The sequence below is a fragment of the Solanum stenotomum genome, chromosome 1 (genome assembly GCF_019186545.1).
Source record: "Solanum stenotomum isolate F172 chromosome 1, ASM1918654v1, whole genome shotgun sequence".
NCBI classification, from domain to species: Eukaryota; Viridiplantae; Streptophyta; class Magnoliopsida; order Solanales; family Solanaceae; genus Solanum; species Solanum stenotomum.
In genome coordinates this window covers 25,473,094-25,495,467 of record NC_064282.1, presented here as the reverse complement: position 1 = coordinate 25,495,467, position 22,374 = coordinate 25,473,094, and the positions used below count along the sequence as shown (strand labels likewise).

At 32.9% G+C, this 22,374-nt stretch overlaps 3 protein-coding genes across 4 annotated transcripts; 2 read left to right on the top strand and 1 right to left on the bottom strand.

Moving 5' to 3' along the window:
• Nucleotides 1-4,376: 4,376 nt before the first annotated feature.
• LOC125842373 (uncharacterized) lies at nt 4,377-6,079 on the top strand. The gene is made up of 2 exons (XM_049521655.1): nt 4,377-4,603; nt 5,572-6,079. Exons 1-2 carry the CDS (start codon nt 4,466-4,468, stop codon nt 5,821-5,823), a joined length of 390 nt encoding a protein of 129 aa, XP_049377612.1. The 5' UTR covers nt 4,377-4,465; the 3' UTR covers nt 5,824-6,079.
• Nucleotides 6,080-7,969: 1,890 nt separating this feature from the next.
• On the top strand, nt 7,970-11,816 carry LOC125853003 (peroxiredoxin-2F, mitochondrial). The gene is made up of 5 exons (XM_049532691.1): nt 7,970-8,206; nt 8,315-8,344; nt 9,809-9,967; nt 11,225-11,319; nt 11,565-11,816. Exons 1-5 carry the CDS (start codon nt 8,024-8,026, stop codon nt 11,668-11,670), a joined length of 573 nt encoding a protein of 190 aa, XP_049388648.1. The 5' UTR covers nt 7,970-8,023; the 3' UTR covers nt 11,671-11,816.
• A 1,650-nt stretch (nt 11,817-13,466) lies between these two features.
• On the bottom strand, nt 13,467-21,341 carry LOC125844499 (E3 ubiquitin-protein ligase RHF1A-like). Of its 2 annotated transcripts, XM_049523817.1 has the most exons (9): nt 21,217-21,341; nt 20,999-21,133; nt 19,837-19,883; nt 19,642-19,704; nt 19,323-19,413; nt 18,929-19,236; nt 18,641-18,736; nt 18,200-18,563; nt 13,467-13,811 (listed from the first exon to the last, which is right to left on the bottom strand). In XM_049523817.1, exons 2-9 carry the CDS (start codon nt 21,116-21,118, stop codon nt 13,800-13,802), a joined length of 1,101 nt encoding a protein of 366 aa, XP_049379774.1. In that variant the 5' UTR covers nt 21,119-21,133; nt 21,217-21,341; the 3' UTR covers nt 13,467-13,799. The 2 variants fall into 2 exon arrangements, with proteins under 2 accessions (XP_049379774.1, XP_049379782.1); XM_049523825.1 differs by having other exon boundaries at nt 20,999-21,219.
• Nucleotides 21,342-22,374: the final 1,033 nt, after the last annotated feature.

The following is a 22,374-nucleotide window of genomic DNA, read 5'->3' as shown; positions in this document are numbered from 1 at the left end:
AAACTAATAATAGTAAAAAAAAAAAAAGGGCAGAATTATGGTAAAAATTGTGACATTGAAAGTGGAGAGTTTTAAGGGAGATGACAATGAATTTTCGAAGAAGAAAGAGGAAAAATAACAAAAAAAAAAGTTAAAATAATAAGAAAAACAAGAAATTATATTTTATAACAAAATACCTATAAAAATAAAGTTATATTCATTATTTTATGTGCTCATGCTCTTTAAAGAGAGTGCATATACTCTCTATGCCAAGTTGACAAAAAATGATGTAATAATATCAGTTCAAAATTGTTTAGGGGGTAATAGGACATCTGCATAGTTAAGGTGCTTTTTTGAAAATTCGGGACAACTTTAGGTGTCACTTTATGTTTTTTCTCATTATGTTATAGTATATATAATTAATACATGACATGGTATGGTATTAAAAATGCATGAGTTTTTAATGCATATGTTAGCATGGCTAAAGATACAATTCCCCCTCAAAATCTTTTTCACATTCTTTTAACCGTATTTATGGAGGATATTTTGTAAACAAATAATATTTTTTTTAAATTATGTAATACATGTTTGTTTTAATACACTAAACAAAATAGTGCATAAGAAATAATTCAGCATAATTAATACTCCATCTGTCCCAATTTATCTAACTTACTTTCCTTTTTAGTCAGTTTAAAAAAAATGACCCACATTTCTACATTGAGTAACAACTTTAAAATGTTCATTTCACTCTTAATGGAATGATTTATAGCCACACAAATATCTTCTTTTCTTTCTTAAACTTCGTGTCGAGTCAAACTAACTCATATAAAATAAGACAAAGGATGTAACAGTATTACTAATGTCAATATTACTAATACAACATATTCAACACTATTCTTATATACCATACTAAACGATCTTTTAGAATATTCAACATTGTTTAGGTATTATGTTGTTCTTTTCTTATATTCTCTCTATTTCAATGTGTTTGTCCATCTATTTTTTAGTCTATTTCAAAAACGTCTCTTTTCTTTTTTGACAACTTTTTAATCTCAATTTTTCATATGACATATTTGAAATCATAAGATTAAAGAACATTTTGATACACTCTACATATCTTTAGCTTAAGATCACAAAATTCAAAATGTCCTCTTTACTTCCTTGAACTAAATATCAAACAAATAAATTGAACATAAGGGAGTAATATCCTTGGACAATCTTAGTTCATGAACTATTTTTTGAAGTTAAGTTAGATAAAAAAAATTATTTTTCTTATATAATACTAGAGCGTCAGCCTCAATCTTATTATTGGTGTTCTTTTGTGCAACTATCTCATATTCAAAACTTATCAATTCGATTGATTTAAATTTTACATCGCGTAAAATTCATTAAAAGAACACTTTCCTATTAAAGATTTTTTTAGACCCCTCTATTTAATGATTTTATCAATTACTTATATTCAATATATAAAATTAAAATACCATATTCTATTATCCACACTATAGATATCATATCAGCCATAATAGTGCAAACGTCATTTTATATAAAATATATTAATTACTGGATCTAAAAATTAGTTTGAATGGAGCCTACTGGATGCAAAATAGTTTCTTGTATCTCTGGATGTATTATATAAAATATAATACATTACATGTGAGAGACTGGAGAAAGAGTGAAGTAGCTGTACTATGATAAGAAATTAAAGAATCATGATGTTTTTTAGTGGTGCCCCCTCATTGAATTATAATGTTAATAGTTGAAAGTTGATGAAGCTAATAATATCTCCAACTAGCTCTGAGGTGGTGTGGAGTTAGAAGTTCGAGTACGGATTTAACTGAATTCAATAACTTTTATTCAAATAATATATTTATATAGAAGTTTATCAAATATATATACAAATATTAAGTACTTTAGAATGAATTTTTTTTAATATTTGAATCATTATTATAAAATTCAGAATTTATAAAATTTAAATTCCTGACATCACCTCAACAATAAGGTATATCAACTTCGTGTTGCTGAGAGTGGAAAGTTGTAGCTGACACCCTGACTAAAAAAAAAGAGAGGAAAGATTTGATTTTTCAATGCTAGTTGTGAGAATTTTTTCTAAAGTTGGCAAATGATTCTTGTCAATTCATGTTCTCCACTTCTCCTTGCTATAAGGAATATATCACCAATATAGACCTCAATCCTCATATGTGAATTGAGAAAATAAAAAAAAATAGATTTCAAATAATTTGATTATGTAATATATTTTACATCAGCAACTGCTAAATTATACGTTAGTTATTAATTTTCTTTTTTGAAGAGCAAACGCTCGTGATATGTAGTCATTCTTATAAGTAGCCAAACAAAGTACTTCCTCCTCCGTTCCATTTTATTTTATGTGAGGCAGTTTGACTCGGCACGGTGTTTAAGAAAAAAGGATGGCTTTTGAAACTTGTGCTACAAAATAAATGATAAAAATTTGTGTGGCTGTAAATCATTTCATTAAGAGTAAAATAAATATTTTATAGTTAAATTATTACGTAACATAAAAATATGTCATTTTATTTAGATTGATTAAAAAAAAAGTCACCTAAATTGAAACAAGAGTAACTTTTTTCCATTTTCTAGTCATGTGACAAAACAAGATGGCTGCAGCTATATATTCCGATGTTATAGCTACTGACATACACTTTGCAAATTGCAATAATAGGAATTTGATACAACTAATGTCAAGGGTCAACCATAACTAGTGGATGACAAGAGAGGAGAGTGTGAGTAACGCCTTATTTGTATTTATTAAAATTAATAAGACATCTGAATCTAAATACATATTTAAATATTAAGATGTACTATTATTAAGAAAGGAATGTTGGGTCTAACTGCTTCTTAAATTTAAAATCATATTAAAGAGATCATTCATCAAAGCGGATTCAATATTCAAATTAGTACTAATTTTAAATTTTAACTATTGAATTAATTAATAATGTTTTTTCTAAAATTATGAATTCGAAGTTTAATATTTATCAAAATTTTAATAACCTTTTTTATAAATATACTTCATGTTCAAAATATTAGTTACATACTCCTTTTTTAATCCCTCAAAGGAGTTTCCATCTTTTTGCTCCCTTTGGTGACTCGAACGCACAATCTTAAGGTTGGAAGCGAGAGGTGGTTACCATTCGAGCAACCTCCTCTTGTCATATTAGTTATACACTTCATATGTGCTTCTAGGGTTGGGTTTCACCGAAGATGAATTTAGGATTCAAACTTTATGAGTTCAATATTTAAGATTTTAATATAAATTTATTAAGTTTTAAAATTATGAATTTTGATATACTATTTATTATACTTCTAATAAATTCTTACACAAATTATAATTTACGTTAAAAATATTAAGTTCAGACGAACCCGATGATTGATGAGCATGCATGTGGCTCTAACAAGGCGTCGTTGTAAGTGTAATGGATTGATGTAGTTCATATTTGGATGAGAAATCTGATCTACTAAAGTGTGGGCTGTCGCTATAATGTAGATTCTGCAATCCTCATCTCTTTTTTTTTATTATTTTTTTATTTTTGTCCCTCTCCGTTTCTCAATTCTCATCTAGATAATATACTTACCATAACAATTTAATGTATTATTATATATACATTAATCATCTAATTCTTTTTTTTAATGCTATTAATTTACTTATGTAATTGACACTTGGGATGTATTTTTTTTATAAATTATTAAATGTATTTATTAGGAATAGTTATCTATAATAAAAAAAAATTAAAAAAATACAACGAGTATATAGAATTTATATTCATACTAAAGATTGCAAAAAAAAAAAACGAAAATGAATTGAGGATATATCGAAAACAATATTTTTATTTCACAAAGATAAAAATAAAATTTGTATATATTCTATTCTTTTCAGATCTCATTTTTAAAATTATATCAGATACGTTGTTATTACTAAATTCCGCACTTTCTTTTGAGGTGAGAATCGATTGTCTATTAGAAATAACGTTTTTACTTCAAAAAAATAGAGGTAAAATTCACTTATATCTTATTCTTTTTAAACTATATTTATAGCATTATATTAAATATATTATTATTTTAAAATTTGTACTTAGTTTTCTTTAAAATTATTTTCCATCTAGTGTTCAATACTGATATTGAAACTCAATTAAATCTAAACTTATACTCAAATTCAAAACCTTTTAATTAAAAATAAATAGTACTTATCACACCACCAAAACACGTATCGATAAGTTTGCACTTAGCTGATATCCTTTTGTGGGTCTTGCACAGATTTGGGTTGGCTGTCATTCTTGACCCCACTATCCCACATGTATACCTTTTTTTGCTTGAACCCATTATTTGCTGTTTTTTTTTTCTATTTATTATTTATACTACACAATACACAATAATAATATCCCTTCTTAACTACTCAAAAGAAAAGAAGAAAAACAGAGCGAACTAAACATTTTTGAGTTCTCTTCTTCAAAAAATGGAAGTGGCAATGGAAGTAGAAGATGATTTATTTTTTGCAGATTTGAGCAAACAAATATCTCTTTTAATAATGGATGATGATGAACATGAACATCAAAATTCTTCAATTTATCGTCATTCTCATGGCTCTATTCAGGTTCAATATATTTTTCCCTCTCTTTCAATATATATGTTCAAGTTGTTAGTTTTTCTCCCTAAAATACACTAGTTATCTTTGTCTAGTTCATTAATTTCATATCATATAATGTTAAAGTGTATTACTACTGAAAGAGAATTTAGATATTATACTAAATGATTTAACTAAAGAATCACTTGGTTAAACTTCTTTGGACACTCACTTTATTGACTATTAGTCTACAGAATATCGAAATTCAAGTGTTTCTATCGATAGTTGTTTCTTAACGTATAGGATAGGGATGGGTGTGGCGTTACAACATAAAATTCATCTAAACTTCGTATTTTTGACGTGAAACACAAATTTAAGTATAAAAAACCAGAGAAGTAGCTGAGCTCATTCTCTTCGTTTCCTAGGCCAAAAGTAGTGCAGTCTTTCCTGGCTTCTTGCTACGCTACAACACTATAGAAATACATTTTGATTAGTAATAAATATGAATAGAAAGATAGATCCATCCATCTATCCTATCCGATTTCGATTTTGTTATCTAAAAAAGAATCGATTTCATTCAACCTTTGATTCAAAGAATTGCGCTTAGTTCCCCGCCCATGAAACGACTAAAATTGAGCAAATAGTGTATATTAGTAGAACCCATAATATTATATGTTAGGTTCAATGTTAAGAATCTTAAATATTAAACATATAGAGTTCAAATCATGAATCCACGAGAAGACAAAAATTAATAACTCACTAGATCAAAATGATCTTTAGCAGCAATTAATAATTTAATTATCACTAAATATGTTTTTAGAAGCAACTAACACTCTTTGTAAATGTCTCTAAAGCCTATAACAATACTAGATTTACTGACAATTAACTAATGAAGATAAAAGTTTTAACACTTTTTATTAATATATATATTTATTGCCGCTAAAAACTGTTTTTGTTATAATGACATGTGCTTACCAATTTTCTTTTAAAAAATACAGGCCTTTTCACAAGTAATTCATCCAGCTACAAGAGCAGGATACGTATATGAGCAGAATAATAATAGAAGAGAAATTAGCAAAGGAACTGGAGTTTTTATCCCACTTTCTTCACATCCAAGAAGAAAAAACAGGCAACCAAGACATAATAATTTCTCATCAAACACCAAGTTACAAGGACAAACACAAAGACAACTAATTAATCAAGTCCCACCTCATTATAATTCAGTAAATCCTACTAGATTTTCTTCTTAAATCATATGTTTAAGATTAATCAAGATTTTATTATAACTAAAAAAATAATTAAGTTAATTAACTAGCTACTATAATTTATTTATTTTTGGGTGTATTGTGTTGTACAAAGGGAGTCCTTCTTTTTGCACTTTGCAGTATATTTATTATTAGAGAGGTACAACCTAAGGTATATAAGTGCCTCTATTTAATTATAGTGGGATTTAATTTTATGATTGTTTTTTTAAGCTTGATAATATTGTGTAATCATCTCATGTTTTAGATGTAATTGATTTTGTTGTATTTTTTGTTCCCCTTTAATAACTCTGTATGTATAGTATAATAAGATCATCTATTGAAGCTTGTGTTCTATTGAGAAAACTTGAAGTTGATTTCTTTTAATGGTAATTGAAATCAAAGAAATTGTGTAGTAAGGTTTTTTTTTTCCACGATAGAGTTTCTAATTTAAAGACTAATCTAACACAAAATAAATGTCGCCCTGAATTTTGACTAAGATTTAACGGGCGGTGTGCTTATTGATTGATTTTTCTTATAAAAAATAACGACTACATAATTGATACCAGATAGTTATTAAAGAGTGACTAGTTAAGACATAATTACACAAGGTATATGCATGTATCTATGCAGTAATATATGTTTCTAGATAGCTATATCTTCGTCTTCATCGTCTTTTTGTAAGTACGTATCTATACACATAAACACCGGCCACCGCATACATCACAAGTTTGATACCAAATAGATGCACTTGTGCACAAATACAATAGACACATCACAAATGTACTGAATACATTAGTATCCTCTCATAACCAATTTGTAATTATGCACAGATACATTAAATACATAATGCATTTTTATTATATTGGATACATGAAAATGATAGTGGATACATTAAATATTTAATATTGAACACACTCGATGAAATTGATACACACAAATACACTGAATATATCGGTGCATATTGGATACATAAATACATGAAATTGCGGAACACATATATAAAGAAGTAGAGGGACAAGAGAGGAAAGAGGCGATATACATTCACTAGTGTAGTCTATCTAAAGGCAACTCAGACAAAATATATAATTATTGAAATTATTGATGTGTTGAAATTAGCACCTAAGGTTTACATGGACATGTCAATCGGCCCAACATTATAAATGAGCCCATATTTTCCATCCTTATTGTTCATATTTTGAAAAAGATGTTTTAATTGTTTTTCTTGGTTGAATTCTTTGAAAATATTTAATGGTGACTGATATATCGAAGAACAATTGAAAAGTTACATTGGAAGTCATTAAAGAAGCTTCAAAGCTTGAGTTCAAAGAAATCAGATTTTTAAAATTGAGATTTGTTTTAAGTGGGTGTTATTGTTAGTGGCGAATTTCTAATTTAACTCTATGATTTTAGTTTTTATGGGATTTTAGTATTGAATCTATTGTATTTTTAAAATCATAAATTTAGACCTACTATTTATTGCAATTTATGTGAAGTCTGAATATAATTTAAATTACACCTCGAAAGTGTTGGGTTCATTTGAACCTGGAGTTTGACTATTGCATCCACACTAGTTATTGCAATATATCATGTATGTCTTGATTTGAATATCAAATTTGGGATGACTAATGTTGGTTGAGAATGTCATTTTGAAATTGTGGTTAAAATATGAAGTTATTTGGTAAAGATTGAGCAAATTGGGTTTTTTTAATTTATTTTTAGCAAAACATACAGAAATCGATAATAATATTATCAACGTATAATAATGTATGCATAGTGTAAACACTTCTTATACACTATTATACATATATATAAAAATTCATAAGCTATAGCCTATACTTGCCCATATTTACGAGACATTTGATACTTGATTTTACCCTATAGATTAACTTTCAAAAATTTACACAAGAGAAGGGGTACGACATATCTCCCCATTCTAGAGCTTGATTAATCTAGTACCAGAGTAGGAGTTAGAAAGCCTCATATTGCACCATCCGAATTGATAACTATTATTGTACGCAAACTTGACTAAGGAAAAATTGGTCCTCACAACTTCCAAAATCCAAAGTCTATCTATATATTATAGAGTTTGGACACCAAATTTAGGCCCAAGTTTAAATAAGGCCCATCCTTTCCCTGTCCATATATTCACCAGCAATGAAAGTAGCAAAAATCAGTATTCACCACCAAAAGTTTAGGAGAATCAGCAATGGCCTCAGCAATGTTAAAGAGAACAAGAATGATGGCTCAAAGCCTGAGATCCTATGCTTCAATTTCAGTAGGAAGTGATGTTACTGTTGCTGCACCAAATGTTTCTCTACAAAAGGCTCGATCTTGGGATGAAGGTGTCTCCTCAAAATTCTCTACTACCCCTATTAAAGATATCTTCAAGGTAATCATAAATATAATCAAAACCCCAATTTTAAAAATGTAATCTTTATACCTAAATTTACCCTTTTCTTGATTTCTGACTGTTTGTTGTATTTTGTTTGGTGTTCAGGGTAAAAATGTTGTAATCTTTGGCCTTCCTGTAAGTTGACTTTCATTTATATATATTGCCACTGATTATTAAGTTAGTTGTATTGTGTGTTAGTTTTCATTTCTGTGGTTAGGATTTAGGAGTAGGTTTTAGATGAATATTTTTGTTTGGTTCTCTTTTAATTGGAATAAAGAGAGTGGGGTTGTCAAATTATGAGAATTTGTTTTGTCAACAATAACATACTTAGTGTAATCGCACAATTGGGGGTCTATGGAGGATAGGATGTACGCAGACCTTATCTTACTTAGCCTTTGTGGTGGGGACAGATTGGTTGTTCCCTGTACACCCTCAGCTCAAAAAGTGCAATCAAAAGTAGGATGTAAAGGAAAATAACGAACACAAAATAGCAAGATAAATCACTAGTGTTACGTTATGGTGTCTTAGAGTGAAGCGGTTCTGCCATTTTAGTCTTGGATTTTTTTATCTTGTTGTTTGACTACTGCATATTTTGTTGAGGTCCTCCAAATTGTCAACTTGTGCTTCATTCATGGTCATTTTATCTTTTATTTTTTGTTTATGATGTTTTGTGTTTGGTAGAGGGGAAAAAGTTCTTTCTTTTCATTGATATTTAAAAGGTAAAAAATCTTAATAAGACATCAACAACAACAATAACTACTATGCGTCAATCCCAACCAAGATGAGGTGTTCACTATATATATGAATCCTCACGGACCATGTAGCTCCATTTAAGCCTAATAAGAAATCAAAATGGTAAAAAAAATTCTCTTTTTCTTGTTACTTTTAGTACAAATAATACATTGGTCTTTTGAACTTTCTATACAAAGTACTAAATCAAGGTGGTATCTGATGACGTAAGTGCAGTGAGCAGCTTTATTTGTCTAATGTTTTATCTCCTGGGACTACAAATGAATATTGCTACTACTTATCCAAATTTTCAAAATAGTTTAATCTTGTTGTAATCCCAATTGTTACATACTACTGGATTAACATTGTCACTTGGTTGGTTGCACATATTTGCTTCTGGAGGAAAGATACAACGGGACACATTTAAATATTTAATACCATTCTTTCCATTCTTTTTATTTTATTTTATACATAGAAGGAGGGGAAGCAGAAGGGGAAGTGGGGAACTAGATTATGAAATGGGGAATTGAACCTTCAGTGGCATTGTGAAAGTTCAGGTAGCTGTAGCCAACCAACTGGACTACCATGATTCCTCAATTGAATGATAATAGAAAAGGGCTTTCCCTAGTTTGTAATAGAAGGTTGAATAAACTGACACCATGAAATGAATAGAAGATTGAATAAAATGACGCGAAGAAATGATGAAAGAAAGAAAGGCTTCTTATTTTCTTTGATGGTTGTGGTAGGAAATTTGCCTCAAAAGAGGCCTTATTGCATAGCCATTTTGTATCCACCCATTTGGTTAATGTCTGGTTCTCTTTGTTCTTTAGTTTTATATCTTCCTAAAGATGTTACTTGTACAATTTCCAGGGTGCGTACACTGGAGTTTGTTCAATGCAACATGTACCTAGCTACAAGAATAACATTGATAAGTTCAAGGCCAAAGGAATCGACTCTGTCATCTGTGTTGCTGTGAATGATCCATACACTATGAATGGTTGGGCAGAAAAACTACAAGCAAAAGATGCTGTAAGTCACTCTTCCCTGCCTCGTCATCCTGTGTATTTCTTTAAGCAAGTGTGACCTTCACTAATTACTAATTTGAACTTTCTACCATCCGTGGAAGACTTGAAGTACTTACTTTTTCTCAGTTCTCAGAAGAAGTAAACATATTCTGGTGAATCAACCTTCTTGATCATGTATATTGTGTAGGGAGTCGAATCTATTTGATGAAAAAGATTAATCTATCTTTTTTGGCAAGACTTGGAATGGCAAAACGTTTCTTTTAGTGCCCCAAGGGCTTTTGTTTAGTGCTAGAGCGCAGAGAGTGGTTTTTCTCAAAAAAGAGCGCAGAGAGTGGTGTGTGGGTTAAAAGCTCATTTCATGAGTTTGAATCTTGATGTAGATTAAAAGCTTGGTGCTTTTTAAGTATAGAGGGGTACAGAGCAGTCTCAATATTCAATGACTTTCGAACTTACCTTCTAAAAAAATATTTATTCATTGATCATTTGACTTTCAAACTATGTGCCAACCAGTCCTTGGGGATTTCTCAGTTATTGAGGGGCTGGTTTGGGATTGTAGGAAGGGGGTCAAAGGAGGGATGTCGAGCAGATCTTACTTTTCAAGCAACATTTATGTTGGATGACAGTTGAATTTTCTTTTAAAAGAAAGTATCTGATTGATATGAGCACTGCAGCCGCAGCTAAATGAATGAAATTCTACGAACATTCCTCTACATGCTCAAAGATAATGATTCTCACCATATGCTAATACATTCCAACTTAAACTCAGTTTGTCTCTAATATATTTCTGTTTCAACTCAACTTTCCTCCATGGAGCTGGAAATCTATGTAGGTGGGCTGACGCTGATCTCTAACTGGAATTTATTTTGTAGCATATCGAGGATGACATAATTCATAAACTGTATGAAGCATTAAAAAACACAGCCCGATGTAGATTGTTATGTGCTTTATCGCTAACGCTGGTACACTTAGGTAGGATAGTTGAAACTAATAAACTAGGGTATGAATGACAGATAACCAAGAGAGAGATCTATGATTAAGATTCTCATGATCCTGTTATTTAGTCATTTGGCTATGTTCATCTCACCTTGTTTTATGACCTTTACACCTCTAATGCCATACTAATACATTTATTGAATTGTTTCTCAGGGTAAGTTTGATAGCACTATAGATGTCAGAAAATTTCATTGTATCAGCTGTTTTGTGATAGTTGTTCTTTATACTTTCTCTAATAACGAGGATGAGTCTCTATTTTACGATGCAGATTGAGTTTTATGGTGATTTTGATGGAAGCTTCCACAAGAGCTTGGACTTAACAATTGATCTCTCGGCAGCTTTGCTTGGACTTCGATCTCATAGGTAAGGGATCAGAGTTCATGTTTTATGTCATTCATTAGTTCGTCCTGCAATAACTAAAGATTCTACATCCAACAATTGCCAATTCCAAAATTGATAATCCCAGTGAAAGGTGCACAAGTTTAACTAGTTTTGACGAACTTTCTTGCAATCCTTTTCCGAATAACTTGGCCTTTTGAGCTCAGGCTACATCGGAAACAACCTGTCTATCTTATACTAATCCATTATTTATCATCGTTGTTGCATAGGTGGTCGGCGTATGTAGTTGATGGAAATGTTAAGGTTCTGAATGTTGAAGAAGCACCTTCTGACTTCAAGGTTTCTGGCGGAGATGTTATCCTAGGACAGATCTAGATTAGCCCCTTTTCTCCATTCTCCAATAAGTTCTGCATACTTTCATGTATGGGTGTGTCACAATGTTTTTTAAAAAATCAATCGAATCGAACCATTGACATCCCCTAGTAATTTCAGGTAATAAATATAAATTATATATTCGGCTAACAAATTAGCCTGAGCTATATATACACTTTCCACGTTTAGCAAATTGTTAATCCATGAAAATATCTACCATATTGTTTCAAGCTCCAATAAAATTGAAAGTGTCTTCCATTTTATTTTTTTTCAAGAATGGAAGAGAGGAGGGAGTTTCTTCTTCTTCCTACAAAAAATTACCCGATCTTTTTTTTTTTCTTTTGAATTTCAAACTAATTATTTTTTGTTTCAGACTTAGATATCAATTAAATTATTTTTGAAAAGAAAGATTTACATATTTTTAGAAACTTAAATTACTTAGCTACAAATATTCATAAAGACAAACTAACATAATTTATATTACTAACGGTAAAACAAGGGTGGCGTAATTTTTTTTGGAAAAATTACTTAATCCACAATTTATTTTACCATATTTTAAAAATAGATACCAAAAATTTATTTTGGTGGCCGGAACACTACAGTCTACATAAGAGGAGGTTTTATTACCAATGCTTATCTATAACTTGTCCACAAAAGAAAAATGAAAATTGGCGCAAAGTAAGCTTGGGCTAAAGAGGGGAATGTATAATCAATGATAAACTATAACGAAAGAGCTATTAGATAGTAAGAAAAAAGGAAAAAAGAGGTAGGTGGGAAACAGAGAGAACAGAGGAAGGCGATGAGAGAAATCGTTGCAAATCTTACGGAAAATACTTGATCACGAATTCTCATGGTCTGAGGCAGCCAAAAACACTCACATGGTGTAGGTGTTTCCCACCGGATTCAACAAGTTCTAATATAAACTAGGAGTACAAAAACTAACAAAGATTTAACAAAAAGGAAACCCAACGGAAGATAAGAAAAGAGGACGATTTGTTTCACTTGTTCCGCCCTAAATGGACATGTGATAGTAATAAGAAAAGAATTCAACGGTAGTAATATCTAATCAAGGGTGGTCAGATGGAAATGCTAATAAAGGGTAATAATATTAATTAAGAGCTACTAAAAGATAAAGAAAATGTTGCAACTTGTATAAGAAATGTTTTTCCCACAGAAACAAGGGACATGAGAAGGAAGTTCACAATTTTGATTTAACCTACTACTACTAAGGGTGCCAATGTTTCCTTCACTAGAGGACTAATTTTTCAACTAGTTACTAAAGGAATTTGGTGTAGCTCCTGGACTGGCATCCCACGACTCTTCCTACTTCGCTTGACAAGTTTTCTATCCAAATAGTATTTTACTAGTCAAGAAGAATCTTGATATACTAGACTTGATTGTCCTGATAATGATTCTGTTGTTGCAGGTGAAATGTTAGCTAATGGTTGACACCCTTATCTACAGTGACTATCAGGAAACGGTCAGATGGTATTTCATGGAAGAAGCACCGAAGTAGTCTTCAAGAAATTGCTTGATTTATCCTTCAGATTCAACATTTGATTTAAGATGCAAACTAAGTATGCAAAGTTACAAAAATTAGCTATTCCCATCCACATTTCACATAAATGACAACACCTAAGGTTAGGTGCACGACAACAAAGTGATGACAAAAAAGCATCACTTTTTTCAAGGTCATTCAGGCAAATCAAGCTCCTGGATTAGGTAAAGATAAAATCAGATGAACTAGGCAAAAGCATAATAAAGAAGAAAATATAACCACCATAAAAAAGGAATAATGTATAGTCCATAAGACATTCCTTCTTGAATATCCATTAAGCTAAAGGACATGGTTACACAAGCTTATCTGCTCCACAATCTTCCTATCCTACAGGTTTACAGTAAAGAGAACAGGTCATGAGACCTTAAGGCTTAAGCACAAACTGTAACTTCTCCAACAGCACGTCAAATCTCAAGGTTTTCACAACTGCAGGACGCAAGTCAGTCACCTACTGCAATAACTGACCTTTAGAGCGTACGTCACTTGCAGATTATAGATTATGCTATAAGTTAATAGCAGAGACAAAGAGGACCATAATCAAGCATCATTTATTCTGACTTTGACGGTTGCAGCATCAGTTTCCATTCTGAAGGGGAAAAAGAGGGAAAGAAACGGTTAAACAGTGGAAAGAGCTCGTTTCAAAAACAAAGAGAACAACTATCAAGATGGATAAGTCAAAATTCTTTTTGGTTATCTTCCAATCCTAACCTCTTGCAACAGTTTCTTCATAAACTTTATCTTGATGAGATAAGGAGAAGAAGCTGAAATGCGACTTCTAAATAATCAATCTGACTAGTTTATAATCATAACGAGACTTGACGAAGCATAATTAAATAAATAAAAGTTTCTCTAATAGCTTGAACTTTTTGATAAGGTGTTAACGCAATTCAACATGGCATCAAAGTAAAAGGAGGCTAGGTTCAAGTCTTACTGCAACTGTCTTTGTCAAAAAATATTTACACATACATGTTCATGAAATAGAATCAGCATGCACGTGAAGAGAGACGGAGAAGACACATTTCAAGTAAAATAAATTTTTTTTTTCTAACGGCTTTTGGATGAGCTGATCAGGCAATCAAACAAGACCCGTCATTGTTTTTGCTATTGAGCACATAGGGATAGATGGAATAAGAAAAGTCATGGAAAAGATCTGTATAACACATCGCACTATGAAAAATAAATAGAAAATTGTAGTAATTCTGGTGGGAGAATAGAAAGGAACAAACATAGGAAGCACAAACACCTAAAATCCTGTCAAAGCACTACTGTGTCACATATTCCTGTTTCACTTGTAATCATTTTTTTTTTTGAGGAACAGGTAAAATTGTATTCACAAAATTCCATCATCCAAACAATAATAAGAGTGAGCACTTACATCCCATAGGGTAAAAAACAGAAGGCCATAAGAACTAGTCTATGGAGCTTTACAATTTCCCTATAAAATCAACAAAAAGTTCTATATCCCCCACCATATCCTGTTTACACCAAAAATATAGAAGACCAAGGCAATTCATTCTGATTTTTTGAATGTTGTTGCTTTTGTCTTCAAAGCCTCTTGCATTCCTTTCCTTCCACAATGTCCACCAGATGCTTGCAGGGATCAATTCCCACCAGTCCTCTTCTGACTCTCTTCTTCCAATCTCTTTCCAGCAGTCCATCATACTTTTAGTAGTTTTGGGAACCACCCAACTCATTCCAAGTATACACAAGAACATGTTCCACAGATTTGCTGCTGTTTTACAGTGTAGAAATAGATGGCAATTTATTTCAAGCATCCTGATCACACATAAAACATCTTGAGCAAATCTGTCTACCTCCTCTTTGTAGTACTTCATGAGTCAAACAAGCTTTTTTGCAAACTAACCACACGAAACAAGAAACTTTTAAGGGGACTTTGGCTGTCCAGATTAGTTTCCAAGGCCAGTTCCTAATCTGCAGTTGGCCAGTATTTCTCCTCCAATAGCATGACTTAACAGTGAATGCACCCTTGCTGTGAAGTTTCCACACTGGTCTGTCAGGTGCATTGGTAGTTCCATTGAAATCATTTATCACCATAAGAAAATCTGCAACTCTTTGAACCTCCCAATCATTTAGGGCCCTTCTGAAGTTGAAATTCCAACCTTGTANCATTGGTAGTTCCATTGAAATCATTTATCACCATAAGAAAATCTGCAACTCTTTGAACCTCCCAATCATTTAGGGCCCTTCTGAAGTTGAAATTTCAACCTTAGATATGGAAAATTCCAACCTTGTAAGCTCCACATCTGAGCTATAGTGGCCCTAGTCTGTTGGCTGAGGAGGAACAGATCAGGGAAGAGAGATTTCAAGCTCCTTTCACCTATCCAAAGTTCATTCCAGAACTCAATCTTCACGCCATTACCCACCTTGAGTTGAATATTTTTTTGAAACTGGGGCTAGAGTCTCCGAATAGTCTTCAGACACTTCAACCAAAAATTTCAAGGACGTCTTCAGTGATCCAGTGACTTTGAAGTCCATATTTCTCAATGATGATTTTTTTCCATAAAGGCATATCCTCGGCACAGAACCTCCATAACCATTTTTGCAATAGACAAGAGTTTTGGAGGCTGAGTTTCTTGATACCTAATCCTCCTTGCTTCTTGTGAAGTGTTACAGTATCCCATTTTACAAGGTTGTAGCCTTTCTGCCCCTTGTTTCCATTCCACAAAAAAGTTCTTCTGAGCAAATTTATTCTCTTCACAATACTCTTTGGTATAGGAAATAGGCTCATCATATAGGAAGGAAGGGAATCCAACACAAATTTGACTAGTGTTAATCTCCCTCCTAAGGACAAATACTGACTCTTCCATCTTGCCAATCTCCTGTCACATCTCTCTAGCACTTCTCTCCAGACCTCCATCTCTTTGTTCTTTGCACTCAGGGGCATCCCTAGGTACTTTGCAGGTAAGGCAGCTACTTGGCATCCAAGATTACTTGCCAATATCTCCATATTATCAACTTTGTTCACTGGGTAAAGACAACTCTTTTGCCAATTAACATGCAGTCCAGAAATGCCTTCAAAAATAGTGAGGATAGCCCTAATATGTCTAATCTGAGATACTTCAGCTTCCAAAATCTAGAGGTGAATTCAGGATTTGAACATTCTAGGTTTGAGTTCAGGTGTCTAAAACAACCCATATGATTTATACTTGATTTGAAATCTATCATTTGTACTTCATTTGTAGATTTTTACGCACATATACAATGTCCAAGCCAAAGCTACTAGGTCTTCTTCTACCTCGTGTCTTCGGGAGCATGTGTTTTGTCCATAACCTTATTTCAGGAAAAAGATAATTTAGCTTCTCGTGCTCTTAAATGCGTATTTCTACGTTATTCGAGAGCGCAAAGGGATATCAATGTTATTCACCTAACCTCTAGTGGTTCCTTATCTCTCTGCTGATGTTGCCTTCTTTCAAACCCATCCATACTTCACAGATACAGCTGATCATATTAGATATTTCTAAGGTGTTGCCAGTTTCATCTTTTGGAGATCAGTCACTTCTCCTTCATCTTGCTCTACAACTCCAGTTTCATCACCTACAGATCCGGCTCCACTACCTACAGCTCTAGTTACATCACCTACGGCTCCATTTACACCAGTCTTGACTTATCATTGTTGTCATTATACAGCATCATATCTAGATGATTAGATGATTCACGTCTTGAACAGGATCCTTTGCATACTGCAGACTTGTCTCCTCCTAGTCCACCAATCGCACTCCGGAAAGGTATTTGATCCACTCATAACCCTAATCCCATCCCTATCACTAAATCCACAAATGAAGTGCTATCCCATTTTGGATGGTATTATGAGATGATCAAAGAGATGTCTTTTTACATGTATTTGGGAGCTTGTTCCTCTACCTCCAAGTAAATCTACCATTGGTTGTCGGTGCATGTATGTAGTCAAAGTTGATCCAGATGGTCAAATTGATCAACTTAAAGCTCACCTTGTTACCAAAGGTACACAGAGATTCCGGCGTGATTGCAATGATACTTTCTCCCCCTTAGCTATAGCATATGGTCATCTTTTACTATCCATAGTTATTGTTCTTGATTATCACAAATGTTTTCTCCAGGTGATCTTGAGGATGATGTATATATGGAGCAACCTCCTGAATTTGTTACTCAAGGAGAGTATAGTGGTTGTGGTATTCTACATCAGTTGCATCGATCCCTATATGGTTTGAAACAATCTCCTCGAACATGATTTGGTAAGTTCCAACATGATCATTCAGGACTTTGGTATGACTCTCAGTGAGATTGATCACATTGTATTCAATTGGTCATTTATGTTGATGATATAGTCATCACGGACAAGGGAGGCTTGCTCTAGTGGTTGAGCACCTCCACCATCAATCGGTAGTTTGAGGTTTTGAGTCACAGTGGAGGGTAAGTGGGAACTCTATTGATCCTCCTGATGGGGTGGGGGGAAAAGATATAGTCATCATGGGCAATGATGAAGCTGGTATAGTTAAATTGAAGCAATATCGCTTTTAACATTTCCAGACAAGAGATAGGACCCTAGGCAGATAGATTGAAGTACTTCCTAGGATTTACTCCTCTAATTATGTATTTTGATTCTCTTCCTTTCCTTAAAATATGTACACTTGGCTATTTAAACAAAAAATGTTTTGAGAGAATAATCAAGCTGAGTTTTCTCCCAAACTCTCTTTTTTCTCACAGTATGTAAAGTATTCTGTTTAGGAAGTTGTCATTTTAGTTTCTGAGTTAAAGTTCCAATGCTGCAGTTGTATGCTAATTCCATATCCAATCGGAAAATATACAAACAGATTAGGCTTCTAAGTTTAGTTTTCTGTTTAAAGGCAATAAAAACATCCAGCAGAAGCTATGTATAACAAAATAGAAGAGCATATTGGCAACATCAGGGATGATGAACACGGAACAAAGTAAAGCTTCACAACTACTCAAGATATTGTTGGACCAACTACAAACCTGTCCAAGAGAAATTTCCATTTGGCCAGTGTTGGTGTTGGTGTTGGAGATCAATGAGGGATTGGTAGGAGTTACTCCAATTGTAGAATTCTTCCTGCAACCATCACGCGCTTGAAATGTCACATTTCCTTGCTCACTCACTCCTCTACCAGGAAAGTTTGAGGTACCCATGGTACATGCAGATGGTTCAGCAGCTCCAGTACGTTTTGAAGTAAGATCAAGTCGTTCAATCATTCTTGAAACGCCAGCTATTCCAGCACTCATCTCACGCTGAACTTCTTTGCCAAATTCCTTGACAGTGGTGTTGCGTGCTAATAATTTTTCCTTAAAACCACGAGTACCTTTTGAGATTGAGTCCTTATACCTGTTGAAACAGAAACAATAACCTTAGAGGGGAATAAAAATAGCTTTTAAGGAAACGAAAAGTTGGAGTTCCTCTACCTCGCAGAAGCAGAAGACCATTTGGATTTTATAGATTCAGAAAATGCAAGAAACTCGGATGAGCTTGACCCCTGGGGACCATAAGTTGGTGGCTGGCTGAAGGAATTCCAACAAGTAACCAAGTAGTGAGGCATACAATTCCAGATCAATTGTGGAAAAACTTAACAAAAACATCAAAGTCAAAACATGTAACCACACTTAGGATTAAGAAATGGTGCATGTTAAGGATTTTGAGTAGCTAGCTTCATTACACTACCGAGTTATTCACTTGATAGTTCTCAGTCATACCTAAGCTTAGAAGGATCACTTCCATGGGCAGGAACTGATGATGATGCAGGTCTAATACTAGATGAAGTTGCAGAAGCAGCAGACCCATCCCCAAAAAACCCAAAGCCTTGGAACTGTACCGTAGATTCATTATTCTGTGTCTGGTTTGAACCAACTCCTACCGGCACAGAAGGTACAACCTGTGTAGGACCAATTCCTGAAGACGCCTGTCTTCTCCTTCTGTTGACAAGACGGACTCTACTGGTGGCAGCAGCAAAATGTCGCATAATTCGCTCCTCAAAATCTGAATCATGCTGCTGCGTGGCATCCTGGAAATACCAAGGCTCTCAGTGAGAATGAAGCAAAATGTAATGGAAAGAAATAAGCCACTTCCAAGATTGGCAATGTCACCCACATGGTTGGCTTCAACATTTTCGTTGGTATGACGCACATTAAGCCTTGACCTCATGTTCCTTTCAATCTCCACTGCAGCCAGTAGCTCTTGGCTGGAGATCATCAGAAAAGAGGGAATAAATATGTCTCAATGAGGAATCAATCAAAATGCTTGGCTCTTAAACAATATGAAATTCCTTTAAGAAAAAAAAAAGAAATGTAATTCTGGCTGCATTGCGTGCTGCAGCTAGCAGCTCTTGTCCACAGACGAGACCAATTCCATGAGAAAGTAGTCATTGGTTTGTAAAATTGTATGCTTAGCCACAGAAGTATTCAAATACCTCGCAGGGTCTTTCAATGCAAGAACCCTCCAACAAATTGGGCACTCCTTGCTTCTCTGAGACCTGAACAGAATTTGCATGATGTTTATTGAGCATATCAACCAAAACCCACGGTTAAAAATGTGCAGACGGGGAGGAACTGTATGTCCCCGACATTTGACCAAAATATTATACAGTAACAAATTTTGAATGTACCATTCAAGAATACACTGCAAATGATATTCATGCTTACAATCTGTTACCTGAAAGAAAACAAGAAATTAAGAAACTAGGGTAAATGCATTATGGAACACAATAATCAAGCATATACAAGAATTGCCACACGGATCAAAAGAAGGCATCACCATGAGAGAGCAAGAACTTTGCAACATCACTTTGATACATACTTCCTTTACGTCAAACAAACTGAAGAAAACTGTCTAATATATTTGAGAAAGTAGCAATCAAACTATTTCACAAAGTAAAATTAGTTGGGAGAATAAGACCAATCCTTGACAAATCACATTGGACCAGAATAAGTAAAAATCATAAGACTAAGGTTGAGATGGATGTATCAACAAGAGGGGCAAGGGTTAACAAAAGAGTCCTGAAATAAATCATACCACTACTTCATGCATACTATTTGCATACCTTTTTGGTAAATTACATTATCATTATGGAAATCCTAATATAAGAGAGGGCAAGGGTTAACAAAAGAGTCCCGAAATTAGAGCAAGGTCCAGCTCTAGAAGAACACGATACACATTTGGGGCACATAACTCCTATTGAGAAGGAAAAAATGTAATTAAAATTATGTCCACAAAAATAAACATATAAGAGATTCGATGTAACATGATACTCACTGGCCAAATGACATCAATAAAGAAATACATGACTACATCTCACACTAAATTTCAACAATTAAACCACAAAATCCAAACTTTTTCCTCTTATATTGTTTTATATACCAATTGCTTCCATTAAAAAGTCGTCGGAACTTCCAAGGCGTGAAAACTACACACTGCTAGAACTCATCCATTCTGATCAACATACATTAGAGTCATCTAACCTCTCCTTAATAAACAGAAAATCCTTGACAAAGCAGAAAATGCATCACGGAAATGCTAAAAGCCAGAAACAAACCCTAACTTTTACCAATATATAGCCAATTATGGAATTTAAAAAAAAAAACAGAAAATGCAACAAAATAAACAGGCACGCTTGGAGATAACATACAGCAGGAAGATCATCAGAGACAAACAGCTAAAGGAAAAAAATGCTACAGGCAGATAATCCCTAACTTTACATATATATTTTAAAATTTAATTTAATATGACAGGAAAATGCATCAAACAGAAAAGCGAAGCTTATAGCATACAGCAGGAGGATCATCGGAGTTGAACGGCTCAAGACAAATACTACAGGCATCCTCAATGCTATCATCAACGACGGTCGATGCTGCTGCTGCCGCCGGCGATGTTTGCAAATCGTTCGCCATGAAATTCAGCTAGAACTGTAACAATGCCAAAAAAAAGTAAGTATATGTGTAGATAAAGAGAGAGAATGTATGTATAGAGAGAGAAAGAGAGAGCATACAAAGGGGGAAATGTGGAGAATAAAGTAAAGAAGAAGGGAGATGAAGAAAATATTGTTAACAAAATCCTAGAAATATGTAGAGAGAGAAAGCGTGTAGAAAGGTCAAAGAAAAGAATTATGGATGAGAGAGAGAGAGTAACAAAAAGTCCGATCTCTATTCAGACGGTTGTTGGAACTTGGAATCAATCAACTCTTACCTTTTTTGCTTTTTTTTTTTTTTACTATTTTTGTTCCATTTATTCTATTCGTCTTGATTTTATTGCCTGCTTTTTTTTTTTTTTTGAGAAATATGAGGTCATTTTTCGTTTCAACATATGATTTTAATTTTTGAAAAATAAATTGATTCATAAATTTATATATAGTGAAAAAAAGGACCATTATTAGTGTATATACTAGTGGTGAATTAAATATATATTCATGAAGATATTTTTTAAAGCTTTGGACTCTTCAACTAATTTAGAGTTGTTTAAGTTATATGATGTTGATTGTTATATCTTTAAAAAGACAAGTTAAAAGTGAGCAAGATATCAATTCCACGACCAAAATATTTATTTTTGTTCATATTATTTCTCAACTATAATTTATGGTATATATTGATCAATATTTATCATTTTAAATTTTGTAACAAAAAAAAAGGTTTACACTTGGCATAAATTGATTGTTTGTACTATATGAAATGATTTTGTTAAAGAATAATTAATTATCACTATTATTGATAAATGATTTTTTATTAAATTATATATATGTATTTGAAAGTTCGTAATTTAAAATATTTGTTTATGAAAAAATATAGAAATATCATATATGTGAGTGATCAATGCAGGGGCTTAAGATTTTTCAATATATTGTTTATGAATAACTATGATTTAAGATTGTATGAGAATTGAATTTTTAAAATAGTTTCACACATGAAATTTGAAAAAAAAACGTTAATAAATGCAAATTATATATCTAAATAAAATATCATTTTTAAATCAATATGATTTCTAATACCTAATTTCAACTCATGTCTAAACAAACCCTATTATCCCACACTGCTTATTGAATTAATTATGTTTGGCATCTGAAAATCAACAATGATGTACTGAAGAACGAGGATCAAATCTACTTTGGATTCATAATTTTTCTAATTTCTAATATGACTTTTGTACTCTAACT

Coding starts and splice junctions, on each gene's coding strand:
- LOC125844499 (XM_049523817.1), bottom strand. CDS start 21,118: ATGGCGAACGATTTGCAAACATCGCCGGCGGCAGCAGCAGCATCGACC. Junction 19,414..19,641: donor GCATTGAAAGACCCTGCGAG/GTATTTGAATAC, acceptor GATGATCTCCAG/CCAAGAGCTACTGGCTGCAG. Junction 18,737..18,928: donor AGTGATCCTTCTAAGCTTAG/GTATGACTGAGA, acceptor GAATTCCTTCAG/CCAGCCACCAACTTATGGTC.
- LOC125842373 (XM_049521655.1), top strand. CDS start 4,466: ATGGAAGTGGCAATGGAAGTAGAAGATGATTTATTTTTTGCAGATTTG. Junction 4,604..5,571: donor ATTCTCATGGCTCTATTCAG/GTTCAATATATT, acceptor TAAAAAATACAG/GCCTTTTCACAAGTAATTCA.
- LOC125853003 (XM_049532691.1), top strand. CDS start 8,024: ATGGCCTCAGCAATGTTAAAGAGAACAAGAATGATGGCTCAAAGCCTG. Junction 8,345..9,808: donor TTGTAATCTTTGGCCTTCCT/GTAAGTTGACTT, acceptor TACAATTTCCAG/GGTGCGTACACTGGAGTTTG. Junction 11,320..11,564: donor CTTGGACTTCGATCTCATAG/GTAAGGGATCAG, acceptor GTTGTTGCATAG/GTGGTCGGCGTATGTAGTTG.